The 12,941-nt window shown below is 43.5% G+C and overlaps 1 protein-coding gene across 12 annotated transcripts in view; it reads left to right on the forward strand.

The window, feature by feature from the left end:
• The window catches only part of LOC129849912 (chromodomain-helicase-DNA-binding protein 5-like), a 196,710-nt gene that overhangs the window by 36,222 nt on the left and 147,547 nt on the right, over positions 1-12,941 (forward strand). For 8 of the 12 annotated variants that reach the window (XM_055916640.1, XM_055916641.1, XM_055916600.1 and 5 more), the window contains 25 exons: positions 2,379-2,590; positions 2,816-2,947; positions 3,150-3,264; positions 3,359-3,550; positions 3,875-4,075; positions 4,194-4,331; positions 4,579-4,700; positions 4,948-5,121; positions 5,239-5,380; positions 5,549-5,798; positions 5,907-6,031; positions 6,218-6,485; positions 6,669-6,841; positions 7,090-7,264; positions 7,854-7,940; positions 8,086-8,174; positions 8,261-8,394; positions 8,527-8,671; positions 8,916-9,081; positions 9,531-9,610; positions 9,836-10,055; positions 10,199-10,288; positions 10,433-10,594; positions 10,838-10,946; positions 11,096-11,228. In XM_055916640.1, coding sequence (XP_055772615.1) covers positions 2,379-2,590; positions 2,816-2,947; positions 3,150-3,264; positions 3,359-3,550; positions 3,875-4,075; positions 4,194-4,331; positions 4,579-4,700; positions 4,948-5,121; positions 5,239-5,380; positions 5,549-5,798; positions 5,907-6,031; positions 6,218-6,485; positions 6,669-6,841; positions 7,090-7,264; positions 7,854-7,940; positions 8,086-8,174; positions 8,261-8,394; positions 8,527-8,671; positions 8,916-9,081; positions 9,531-9,610; positions 9,836-10,055; positions 10,199-10,288; positions 10,433-10,594; positions 10,838-10,946; positions 11,096-11,228 — 3,834 coding nt within the window. The remainder of the gene's footprint in view (positions 1-2,378; positions 2,591-2,815; positions 2,948-3,149; positions 3,265-3,358; positions 3,551-3,874; positions 4,076-4,193; positions 4,332-4,578; positions 4,701-4,947; positions 5,122-5,238; positions 5,381-5,548; positions 5,799-5,906; positions 6,032-6,217; positions 6,486-6,668; positions 6,842-7,089; positions 7,265-7,853; positions 7,941-8,085; positions 8,175-8,260; positions 8,395-8,526; positions 8,672-8,915; positions 9,082-9,530; positions 9,611-9,835; positions 10,056-10,198; positions 10,289-10,432; positions 10,595-10,837; positions 10,947-11,095; positions 11,229-12,941) is intronic. The other 4 variants (XM_055916601.1, XM_055916647.1, XM_055916606.1 and 1 more) reach the window with 3 other exon arrangements.

Genomic DNA, 12,941 nt, shown 5'->3' on the forward strand with positions numbered 1-12,941 from the left:
GCCATGTTATTTTCTACTCCATGTATGCTGTATAGGCATGTTATTTTCTACTCCCTGTATACTCTATAGCCTTGTTATTTTCTACTCCATGTATACTCTATAGCCATGTTATTTTCTACTCCCTGTATACTCTATAGCCATGTTATTTTCTACTCCCTGTATACTCTATAGCCATGTTATTTTCTACTCCATGTATACTCTATAGCCATGTTATTTTCTACTCCCTGTATACTCTATAGCTATGTTATTTTCTACTCCCTGTATACTCTATAGCTATGTTATTTTCTACTCCCTGTATACTGTATAGGCATGTTATTTTCTACTCCCTGTATACTGTATAGCCATGTTATTTTCTACTCCCTCTATGCTGTATAGCCATGTTATTTTCTACTCCCTGTATACTCTATAGCCATGTTATTTTCTACTCCCTGTATACTGTATAGCCATGTGATTTATTTTCTACTTCCTATATACTCTATAGCCATGTGATGTTTTTTCTTCTACTCCCTGTATGCTGTATAGCCATGTTATTTTCTACTCCCTGTATACTGTATAGCCATGTTATTTTCTACTCCCTGTATACTGTATAGCCATGTTATTTTCTACTCCCTGTATACTGTATAGCCATCTTATTTTCTACTTCCTATATACTCTATAGCCATGTGATGTTTTTTCTTCTACTCCATGTATGCTGTATAGCCATGTTATTTTCTACTCCCTGTATACTGTATAGCCATGTTATTTTCTACTCCCTGTATGCTGTATAGCCATGTTATTTTCTACTCCCTGTATACTGTATAGCCATGTTATTTTCTGCTCCATGTATACTCTATAGCCATGTTATTTTCTACTCCCTGTATACTCTATAGCCATGTTATTTTCTACTCCCTGTATACTGTATAGCCATGTTATTTTCTACTCCCTGTATAGCCATGTTATTTTCTACTCCCTGTATACTCTATAGCCATGTTATTTTCTACTCCCTGTATACTCTATAGCCATGTTATTTTCTACTCCCTGTATACTCTATAGCCATGTTATTTTCTACTCCATGTATACTGTATAGCCATGTGATTTATTTTCTACTCCCTATATACTTTATAGCCATGTGATGTTTTTTCTTCTACTCCCTGTATACTGTACAGCCATGTTATTTTCTACTCCCTGTATGCTGTATAGCCATCTTATTTTCTACTCCCTGTATACTGTATAGCCATGTGATTTATTTTCTACTCCCTATATACTTTATAGCCATGTGATGTTTTTTCTTCTACTCCCTGTATACTCTATAGCCATGTTATTTTCTACTCCCTGTATGCTGTATAGCCATGTTATTTTCTACTCCATGTATACTCTATAGCCATGTTATTTTCTACTCCCTGTATACTCTATAGCCATGTTATTTTCTACTCCCTGTATACTCTATAGCCATGTTATTTTCTGCTCCCTGTAAACTCTATAGCCATGTTATTTTCTACTCCATGTATACTCTATAGCCATGTTATTTTCTACTCCCTGTATACTCTATAGCCATGTTATTTTCTGCTCCCTGTAAACTCTATAGCCATGTTATTTTCTACTCCATGTATACTCTATAGCCATGTTATTTTCTACTCCCTGTATACTCTATAGCCATGTTATTTTCTGCTCCCTGTAAACTCTATAGCCATGTTATTTTTCTGTTCCCTGTATACTCTATAGCCATGTTATTTTCTACTCATTATTTTAATATCTTATCTTTAACTGCATTGTTGGAAAAGGACTCATAAGTAAGCATTTCACTGTTAGTCTACACATGTTGTCTACAAAGCATGTGACAAATAATATTTGATTTGATTAGAAATTTTAGGCCTACTCATGGTGTAGTAGACTATTCTGAATTATTTCATCTTTCTGATCAGGAAATAAATGAAGTGCTGCACGTAGGCTATCAGACAATCAAACCGAATATTGATGATGTAAATCAGGTGTTATCAAGTGTTATGCTGCTGTGGCAGTACTGTTGATATTTACACTAGGTAGCTTGCTACACACACTCGACCTGTGACTGCATTTCAAGCCATGCATGTTTGGATACCGGGCGTGCGCAATCTCCGTATAGGCAAGGGTGGGGGGTGGCGAACTTGGGGGCAGTGGGTTCAGAACAACAATGACAAAAACAGTATACAAATGTTTTTATAATTATACCACCACCCAAAAGGGCACTTGGCCAGTGGAGGGCACAGGTACACAACTATTTGTGGACTTTCCTGCTTACAAGACAACACGTCACAGCACATTGTCACAAATATGACAAGAATATGGAAGGCAACTTCATGTCATACTTTATCCGCGGCATTGTTGGTTAAGCCATGCCCTTGTCTCTGTGGTGTGTGCAGTTAGAGCTGTACCACGCGGTGATGTACCGTAACTACCAGCGGAAGAACGACATGGACGAGCCCCCTCCATACGACTACGGCTCTGGGGAGGAGGAGCTGAACAACGAGAAGAGGAAGAGTAAAGACCCGCAGTACGCTGCCATGGAGGAGAGATTCTACCGCTACGGCATCAAGCCAGAGTGGATGGTCATCCACAGGATCCTCAACCACAGGTGCTCACTTCATACACACACTGTCCTCTCCCTATAGGGACTTTCTCTCACCCAGACTCACACTCACCACTTTATATACAATGGAGTAAAGACAGTCATATCTACAGCATCATAAAACATTTTTGTCCCAGGTTTGAAATGTGTACAAGTAATTGTCTTTGTATTCTGAGGTTCAATCCAAAAGCTCAGAGTTTTGACGGTCATTGTTCCTTGCATTCCCTGCAGTTATGATAAGGATGGAGATGTGCACTACATGATCAAGTGGAGAGACCTGCCCTATGACCAGTGCACCTGGGAGGTGGATGACTTTGACGTCCCTGAGTATAACCACAGCAAACACTCCTACTGGGACCACAGGTCAGCTCAGATCTCACACTTTGTTTTAGCTCTCTCTCTCTCTCGCTCTCTCTCGCTCTCTCTCCCTCCCTCTGTGTCTCTGTCTCGCTCTCTCTCTCTGTGTGTGTCTTTCGCTCTCTCTAGTACACACACAATCATATTTGTTTCACATGATTTCACATCCTGAGTTGACTATTTGTTGATGTCTACTGGGATTTGACAGGGAGCAGATGATTGGTGATGACCAGCGCCCCTTAGTGGTGAGAAAGGGAAAGAAGGGTAAAGAGGAGGAGAAGAGGAGGGAGAGAGAAATCCCCCCTGATGCCCCAATTATAGATGTGAGTTGCCATCATTACTAGGGTCTAAAACATACAGTCCTATTAGCTTAACAATCAACTGATATACCTCTGGTTGTTCTCTCTCTGTCATTAGCCTACCATCAAGTTTGAACATCAACCCTGGTACATCAATGCCACTGGGGGCACCCTGCATCCGTACCAGCTGGAGGGTCTGAACTGGTTACGGTTCTCCTGGGCACAGGGCACAGACACTATCCTGGCAGACGAGATGGGCCTGGGCAAGACTGTCCAGACCATCGTGTTCCTCTACTCACTCTACAAGGAGGTGGGTGAGGAGGACAGGCTCATACAGAACAGGGGTCTATTTGTTTGGTATTAATGTTCTATGACGTTATTATAGGACAAGTTTTATTTTTTACAACCAAATGTCTAGTTTTGATGTAAATGGAATTTTATAGAAGGGTCCAGACACCTTTTTCTATAACATATCATTTACATCAAAAATAGACATTTGGTTGTAAAAAAGAAAACTTGTCCTTTGGGTAAATACAACACAATAGAATCAGTACTGATTAAAGTAATACAATTTGTTGCATATATTGTCAAATAGTATCTTTAGTCATGACTGAAACATGTCCTCCCCCTTCAGGGTCACTCCAAAGGGCCATACCTGGTCAGTGCTCCCCTGTCCACCATCATCAACTGGGAGAGGGAGTTTGAGATGTGGGCCCCAGACTTCTACGTGGTCACTTACACTGGGGACAAAGATAGCCGAGCGGTCATCAGGGAGAACGAGTTCACTTTTGAGGACAGTACAGTCAAGACAGGCCGCAAGGTCTTCCGTATGAAGGTATCCCCATGAACTACACTTACAATGTATTGAATCTCAGTGAACATCGACAAGTGTGTAATTTACATAGAAAGGAGAGTTGTTGTCATATCTAGAATCTCTGTTTTGGTTTTGACAGAAAGACAGTGCCATCAAGTTCCATGTATTGTTGACATCATATGAGCTGATTACCATTGATCAGACCATTCTGGGCTCCATTAACTGGGCCTGTCTAGTGGTGGACGAGGCCCACAGACTGAAGAACAACCAGTCAAAGGTAACCCAACACCTCAAATTAAACCAGTGCATTCTAAAAATTGATGTAATTGGTCATTATTGTCTTTGTCACTGGTAAATTGTCTAATAGTCCGTTTCTTACGATCAAAATTCTGATTTCTTTACAATCTATTATCAATATATTATCCATCTCCTCCCTTTCAACTTCATCAACCTCGTATATAATTATTACTCAACTCTATTTGTGGCTTGGTTGAGCCTCTAATGTCTCTGTCACTGTACCTCAGTTTTTCAGAATCCTCAACGGTTATAAGATCTACTATAAGCTGCTACTGACTGGCACTCCTCTGCAGAACAACCTGGAGGAGCTGTTTCACCTGCTCAACTTCCTCACCCCAGAGAGATTTAAGTAAGAGCTGTACTGTACCTCCCCCTGGGCCCCTCCATTAGCCTGGCAGTCTGCCTATGGGGCCTGCTACCTGCTGCTGTAGCAGAGCGTAAAGACCTACTGCTTAGGGAGATGCAATGGTGACCACAGGGTCCTCCTTACAGTACTGACTGAAGCCAAGGCCATTGCTCATTTTAACATTGACTGTACCGTCTTTAAAAGGGATCTATAAACTGTTTTGCTGTGTCTGTGCTCTCTCTGTCTGCAGTAACCTGGAGGGCTTTCTGGAGGAGTTTGCAGACATCTCCAAGGAGGACCAGATCAAGAAGCTGCATGACCTGCTGGGCCCACACATGCTCAGGAGACTGAAGGCTGATGTCTTCAAGAACATGCCTTCCAAGACAGAGCTCATTGTACGAGTGGAGCTCAGCCCCATGCAGAAGTTAGTTAGTCCTCTTCTAGTACTTTTCTATTGGACCTCCCATTGTTGTATAAAACCTCTTCTGAGTTGTACCCCCAGGCTTAATCCCGCCTCTCACCTTTGACCTCTGACTAACAGGAAGTACTACAAGTTTATCCTGACGCGGAACTTTGAGGCGCTCAACTCCAAAGGCGGGGGCAACCAGGTGTCCCTTCTCAACATCATGATGGACCTGAAGAAGTGTTGCAACCACCCCTACCTGTTCCCAGTGGCAGCCATGGTGAGGGAGGGTGGAGAGATAGGGGAGGAGAGAGGGCAAAGGGAAGCCATGTATTGTAGAAGTTTATAGGTTGCCAACATGCAGGTATTTGTGTTTATTAGTGAGAGTTGATTGTGTGTGATGTGCTGTGCTTTCTCATTGGGTTGTTTGCTCTTTGTGTAAATGCAGGAGGCGCCAGTGTTACCCAATGGCTCTTATGATGGGAACCAGCTGGTCAAGTCCTCAGGCAAACTCACCCTGCTCCAGAAGATGCTAAGGAAACTCAAAGATGAAGGACACAGAGTTCTCATCTTCTCCCAGATGACTAAGATGCTCGATCTGCTTGAGGACTTTCTGGAATATGAGGGCTACAAATATGAACGCATCGATGGAAGCATCACAGGGGGGCTACGACAGGAGGCTATCGACCGCTTCAATGGTGAGTTACGCTGCTGTTCTGTCTTTGTCCAGCAGGGAGCAGCACAGACAGCACTTATACTCACACACTTGCGTAACACTCCATGACTGTGTGACATTTCTACTGCAGCACCGGGCGCACAGCAGTTCTGCTTCCTGCTCTCCACCCGAGCGGGAGGCCTGGGCATTAACCTAGCCACGGCAGACACTGTCATCATCTACGACTCAGACTGGAACCCTCACAATGATATCCAGGTACTGTGGGACATGGTACACACTAAGATAGGCTACATAATAAACTGTCGTCTGTATGCATTAGAACCCTCACAGAGTTGTGAATAGTCTCTTTACATTTCTCTTCCTCCTTGACTCCCTGTTCTGTTTCTGTATCTGTCTCTGCCCCTCTCTCACTCTCTCCCTCCCTCCATCTCTTTGCTGCAGGCATTCAGCAGGGCCCACCGTATAGGTCAGAACAAGAAGGTGATGATCTATCGCTTCGTGACACGGGCCAGCGTGGAGGAGCGCATCACCCAGGTGGCCAAGAGGAAGATGATGTTGACCCACCTCGTGGTGAGGCCCGGCCTGGGCTCCAAGACCGGCTCCATGTCCAAACAGGAGCTGGACGACATCCTCAAATTTGGCACTGAGGAGCTCTTCAAGGATGAGATGGAGGCGGCCGCTCGGGCCATGGGTTCCCACCAGAAACTGTGTAAGACTAATGATGCGCGTACTGACTACACTGACTACAATGTGTCACAATTACAATTCATTTCTGTATGAAAAAGTCAAACCTGTTTTGCCAGGAACATACCGCAGTTTTTAACTGATTTGAACAAGATGTAAGTCTGTGTTCCTCTGACACAGTATATTGTGAATCTTGTGTTTACTCCAGGGGACATAAAGGATGGAGATGAGGGCAGTGTCATTCACTATGATGACAATGCCATCTCCAAGCTGCTGGACCGTAGCCAGAATGCTACGGAGGACACTGAGATCCAGAACATGAACGAATACCTCAGCTCCTTCAAGGTGGCCCAGTATGTTGTCAAAGACGAGGACGTTGAGGTAAGGACACACACACTCAGACACACACTCAGTCAGCATTGAAAGTGTCTATGTCTAGGAGTGGCTCTGTTATGTATTCTCACAGTGTGTGCATGTGTATACAGTCGTCTCTCTTCATTGTATTCTCACTTTATTCAGTAGTAGCTAAGCTAACCACTTTGTTTACCCAGTAGTATCCTTGTTTCCTTGTTCAGTATTCTCACTGTGTGCGTGTTCCTGTGTGTGTCTGTGGGCGTACGTGTGTTCAGGAGGAGCCCCAGCGGGAGATCATTAAGCAGGAGGAGAATGTGGATCCAGACTACTGGGAGAAGCTGCTGAGGCACCACTATGAGCAGCAGCAGGAGGATCTGGCCCGCAACCTGGGCAAAGGCAAACGCATCCGCAAGCAGGTCAACTACAACGACACGTCTCAGGAGGACCAAGGTTTGCCCCATACTGTACTGTACACTCTGGCCTGCATTTCTCTTCTGCTTTAACAGGAACTATATGCTTATTCCCCCTCCTACGGAAAAGTTTAGTGAACTAAGCATCCCTCTAGATATACCTCTGGTAACACGAGTGGCACACTATACCTCTCTTTGGTTATGTGTCTATAACTATAGCAGCTTGCTTGAAAATAGTGACACATTTAGAAGCTGTATTGCTTTATATTGCTTTAGCTTTACAATATGTAAGTTGTGTTGAGGTGCTCTATAACACTATCCCCCATAGTTCAACAATAGGTATTTGAGACTGAAGGGGAACCGTTTTAAAACCCATCTAAAGCAAAAGCACACTCAGAGACGAAGTGTTGATGAAGTGCACAGTCCACCAGTGTAGTAGCTGGGAGGGCCGAACAGACAGAGGCTCTGCTGCTAGTCAGTAGTAGTCAGTAGAAGATGCCTGCCCGCTAGTGGAGTAGTGTGCATGCCCACTGTAGTGGTGTGCAGTGCCATCCCCCCCCTCCCCCTAGTGGGCCCCTGCAGAAGTGAATGCACTGTGCTGTTTCTCTCTGATCTGATCTGTGGCTCAGAGTGGCAGGATGATCTTTCAGACAATCATTCCGAGTACTCCGTGGGGTCCGAGGATGAGGACGAAGATTTCGAGGAGAGGCCGGAAGGTGGGTGTCAATGAGACCTGCGTAATCACTACGTTATAGATAACTCGCTCAGTGCCAGCTCTGCTCTGTGTAGATGGGCCTGGAACCTATCATTGGTAAGATGTTGCTGAGTCACCTGGCTGATGGTGGGGGTGTTTCTCTGTAGGTGGGCGCAGGCACTCTCGCAGACAGCTGAAGAGTGACAGGGACAAACCTCTGCCACCCCTGCTGGCACGCGTAGGGGGCAACATCGAGGTAAGGAAGGAAGCACTCTGGTTTTAATTTAGTAGACAACGTGTATGCGTGTTGATTTGACTAGTGGGTATAATGCCCTGTGCCAGGTGCTGGGGTTCAACACCCGTCAGCGGAAGGCCTTCCTCAATGCTATCATGCGCTGGGGCATGCCTCCTCAGGACGCCTTCAACTCTCACTGGCTGGTCAGAGACCTGAGAGGGAAGAGTGAGAAAGAGTTCAGGTATTTAAAGTTCATCTCGTATTCAGGAGTATTTTAACTGGGATTCAACGGCATCTCAACAGTCTACTGTTCACCATTACGTCCCATTCCAATGCATACCTGTCTGTGTATGATGTCTCCCTGTCTCTCTAGGGCCTATGTGTCCCTGTTCATGAGACATCTTTGTGAGCCGGGGGCAGACGGGGCAGAGACCTTTGCAGACGGTGTCCCACGAGAGGGGCTGTCTCGCCAACATGTCCTCACCAGGATCGGAGTTATGTCTCTGGTCAGGAAAAAGGTACACATCAACCAATCATTAAAATTAACCAACCAATCACATAAATTAAACCCAGCAGAAAACAACTAGTTCCCCTCCTAACTGGGATGAGCAATGTCTTGTAGCCTATGTTTAGATTTAGTAAGGCTGGTTCCCTGCCTTTAGCATCTGGTTTTAGATAGCATGTTATCAATACAAATTCTTGAATAGTGGAGAAACCCAGTGTCCTCTCATAGATTGTTAACTCACTGTTGTGTCTATCCAGGTCCAGGAGTTTGAGCATGTCAATGGAAAGTACAGCACTCCAGACCTGATCCCACTTGGACTAGAGTTGAAGAAACTGACTGAGAGTCTGTCCTCTGACCCCAACACCCCTGTTCCTGCCAGCCCTGCAGCCACACCCCAGCCTCCTGGCACTCCTGTCCCACCAGGTCAGAGTCACATTTGTTTTTTTTTAGTTTTTTGCCAGGTTAGTCTCATTGAGATAAAAAAATAACTATTTTCCAAGAGAGACCTGGCCAAAATAGCAGCACACAGTTTCAGACATAATTACAACATAAAACACAAAGCACCACAGTTTAAAAACATACATTTACACATTGAGCAGGCAATAAATATTTTGGAAGGTGTGGTACATCTAAGGGTCAAAACATTGACAGCCCCTCACTTTATTGTCCACCAGAGATTTGAGCCTAGCTTTGAACTCATTCAAGAAGACCAGCTCCTGCAGTTTCATGTCCATTTGGAGCTTCTTCCAAGTGGTGGCACGAGCTACACATCCTTACCTTGTTTGTGTGTGTGTTTCACCTATGTTAGTTCTCTTGATTTATTAAACAGGAAATGAGAGACAATGTTGGTGATTGATTTGCTGTTTTTACAGAGAAGATGGACTCAATCTCAGGGCCTACTGAAGACAAGGAGACCACAGAATTAGAGTACAAGAAGCTACCAGAACTGGAGGTCAGAGTTCACTCCTCTTCTTCTGAGATGTTTCTTAATTGCCCTGTCTTTTATCCTTCTTATCCCTCTATCTTTTACTGTCTTCATACTTTTCTTTTCCCCTACATCTAATTGAATCGTTCTTATAATTCAAAACATATGCCACCTTCTAACTATCACCTTTTAATGTAAACTGACTCTCTCTCTCTCTCTCTCTCTCCACATCTGTGATGGTTGTCTCTCCAGACTAATCTAAGTACAGAGTCATCTTCCCAGGTAGAGAAGACAGACAAGGCTGCTGACAGTGATGAGACAGTGAAGGGCAGTACAGAGGACAAACCAGTCTCCTCAGAGGAGGGTAGTGAAAGGACAGACACACCCTCCACACTTCCAGAGCCATCCACCAATCCTAAAGATCCTCCATCCAAACAGACAGAGCTGTCGTCCAATCAAAGCTCACCAAAAGGTGAGTGGTGCATTACATGGTTATTATGATCCAATGAGATGTAAATGGTTAATGTATTGGCTTTGGTTTGTCCCACCTCATAAAAGTCAGTTGTGACATTTCTCTGTTTTGATTTGGCCATGTGTCTGTCTATGACCCCCTAGCGGAGCCTTGTAGAGAGACAGAGAAGTCTTTAGATAAAGGAGACAGTGATCCTGCCCCAGCCAAACCTGAGGAGAAGGAACTGAAGCCAGGTAAATGCAGAACAAGAAAAACCTGAAAACCTTCTCACTCTTTGAGTAGCAAGAGTGAAAGACACATTACTGTATATTAGTGAGGCAACACTTTTTCCTGAGGGTGGAACTCAAAAATGGAATCTAGTCAATCCATTTACTTAGTTTTTTCAGACGAGCCCAAGAGTGAGGACATGCCAGTGCCCGAGGGTCGGCTGAATGGTGAGAAAGAAGCACAGGAGGAGACAGAGGATATCAGGAGGGAGGTGGAGAAGAACGGCTTCAAAATGAGGTTCATGTTCAACATCGCTGACGGAGGCTTCACAGGTGAGGGATGAGCAGGAGATACAGGTAGTATAATAATTTAATATATGCCATTTAGCAGACACTTGTATCCAAAGCACTTATTCGTGCATATATTTTTTGTATGGGTGGCCCCAGCAGGAATCAAACCTACAATCCTGGTGTTACAAGCACCATGCTCTACCAATTGAGCCATACAGGACAGCTAAGGTATAGGAAGGAACACTACATGTTTGGTCAGGTCTAATGTTTGTTCATCTCTGTCAGAGCTACACACCCTGTGGCAGAATGAGGAGCGGGCCGCTGTGTCATCTGGGAAGATGTATGACATTTGGCACCGTCGCCACGACTACTGGTTGCTGGCTGGCATCGTAACGTATCCTTCCTCTGCATCTTACAGAGCTGTTCAGAATTCACAGTGCACAGTAATTCACTTGTCTGGTCTCAGAGGAGCTGAAGTCTTAAAGCTATTTGTGATGTGAAGTTCTTTTATAATGTTTGTTTTCACTGACGGGGGAACCTCAGACATGGCTATGCCCGCTGGCAGGACATTCAGAACGACCCACGTTATGCCATCCTCAATGAGCCCTTCAAAACTGAGATGCACAAGGGGAACTACCTGGAGATGAAGAACAAGTTCCTGGCTCGCCGCTTTAAGGTGAGATGCTTCTTGCTGTCATACAAACACATTTGTGAACATCCTGAATCTGAATAGTGGGCAAAACAACATTCATTCATTCAATCTCTCTCTCTCTCTCCCCCTCTCTCTCTGTCTCTGTTTCTCTCTGTCTCTCTCTGTCTCTGTGTGTGCATGCTGGGAGCATTTTGTAGTTGAGAGGCAGTGTGGAGGGCTCTGTCCATACTTATTTTCTTTTTTTCTATGGTGGAGGATTAAAGCACTGTTAAGTGGTACCCACTTAAAAAATAAATAAATTCAATTAGGGAGGAAGAGGACAGCGTTTTAGTTTCTTGGGGTTTGAACTAGAGGTCGACCGATTAATCGGAATAGCCGATTAATCGGGGCCGATTTCAAGTTTTCATAACAGTCGGAAATCGGTATTTTTGGGCGCCGATTTGACGATTATTATTTTATTGTTTTACACCTTTATTTAATCTTTATTTAACTAGGCAAGTGAGTTAAAAACACATTCTTATTTTCAATGGCGGCCTAGGAACGTTCTGCCTCAGATTTTTAACCTTGTCAGCTCGGGGGATCCAATCTTGCAGTTAACTAGTCCAATGCTCTAACACCTGATTACATGGCACTCCACAAGGAGCCTGCCTGTTAGCGAATGCATTAAGTTGCTAGCTAGCATTAAACTTATCTTATAAAAAACAATCAATCAATGACTGTCATTGCTCCAATGTGTACTTAACCATAAACATCAATGCCTTTCTTAAAATCAATACACAAGTATATATTTTTAAACCTGCATATTTAGCTAAAAGAAATCCAGGTTAGCAGGCAATATTAATCAGGTGAAATTGTGTCATTTCTCTTGCGTTCATTGCACACAGAGTCAGGGTATATGCAACAGTTTGGGCCGCCTGGCTCTTTGCGAACTAATTTGCCAGAATTTGACGTAATTATGACAACATTGAAGGTTGTGCAATGTAACAGGAATATTTAGACTCATGGATGCCGCCCGTTAGATAAAATACGTAACGGAATAAACGTTTTGTTTTCAAGGTGATAGTTTCCGGATTAGTCAAAGGTATATATGGTTTAGAGAGAAAGTCAACGCGTTATAATTCCTGTAATAACTTGCGGCTGAATTTGAAAGGGGTTCCTTCGTTATTTTACTGTTCCATAGAGAATGTCTTGATCTACTTCAAATAAGGTCTGTGTTTCGTGCAGGCTTAAACCGCCTCGACGTTTTGATACCCGTGTAAATCTCACTAGGATAAGGTAACGTTTGTCAACATATTTTCATAAATCCACTCTACAATTTTTTTTATCTTCGCTTATATTTAGCCAATATTGATCAGAGTTACCTTGTCCTATGGATATCTACACAGTTATAAAATTGGCACGGTGATGTAAGCCTACACGAAACGCAGACCTTATTTTAAGTGAATCTAAAAATATCCTATGGAATAAATGAAGGAACCGCTTTTCAGATTTTGCTAAAAGGTTTCATGGGAATTATGACTCGCACTTTGGTTGTCAATTCTTAACATGCCCATTATTAAAATAGGATTTCCTGCATATAGAAATTAAAGTTTTTGTTTTCAACAGTCATCACAGGTAACTTAAACTCTATTTTTATTCAAGCAGTTGAGAGTATTTGTCTCCTAAGCAGACTCTTCAGTATCATTGTCACTTCAGAGCTGTGTGTGTATTTATGTATTATATTAAGTTAAAATCAAA

The sequence above is a fragment of the Salvelinus fontinalis genome, chromosome 3, assembly GCF_029448725.1.
Source record: "Salvelinus fontinalis isolate EN_2023a chromosome 3, ASM2944872v1, whole genome shotgun sequence".
Taxonomy (NCBI): Eukaryota; Metazoa; Chordata; class Actinopteri; order Salmoniformes; family Salmonidae; genus Salvelinus; species Salvelinus fontinalis.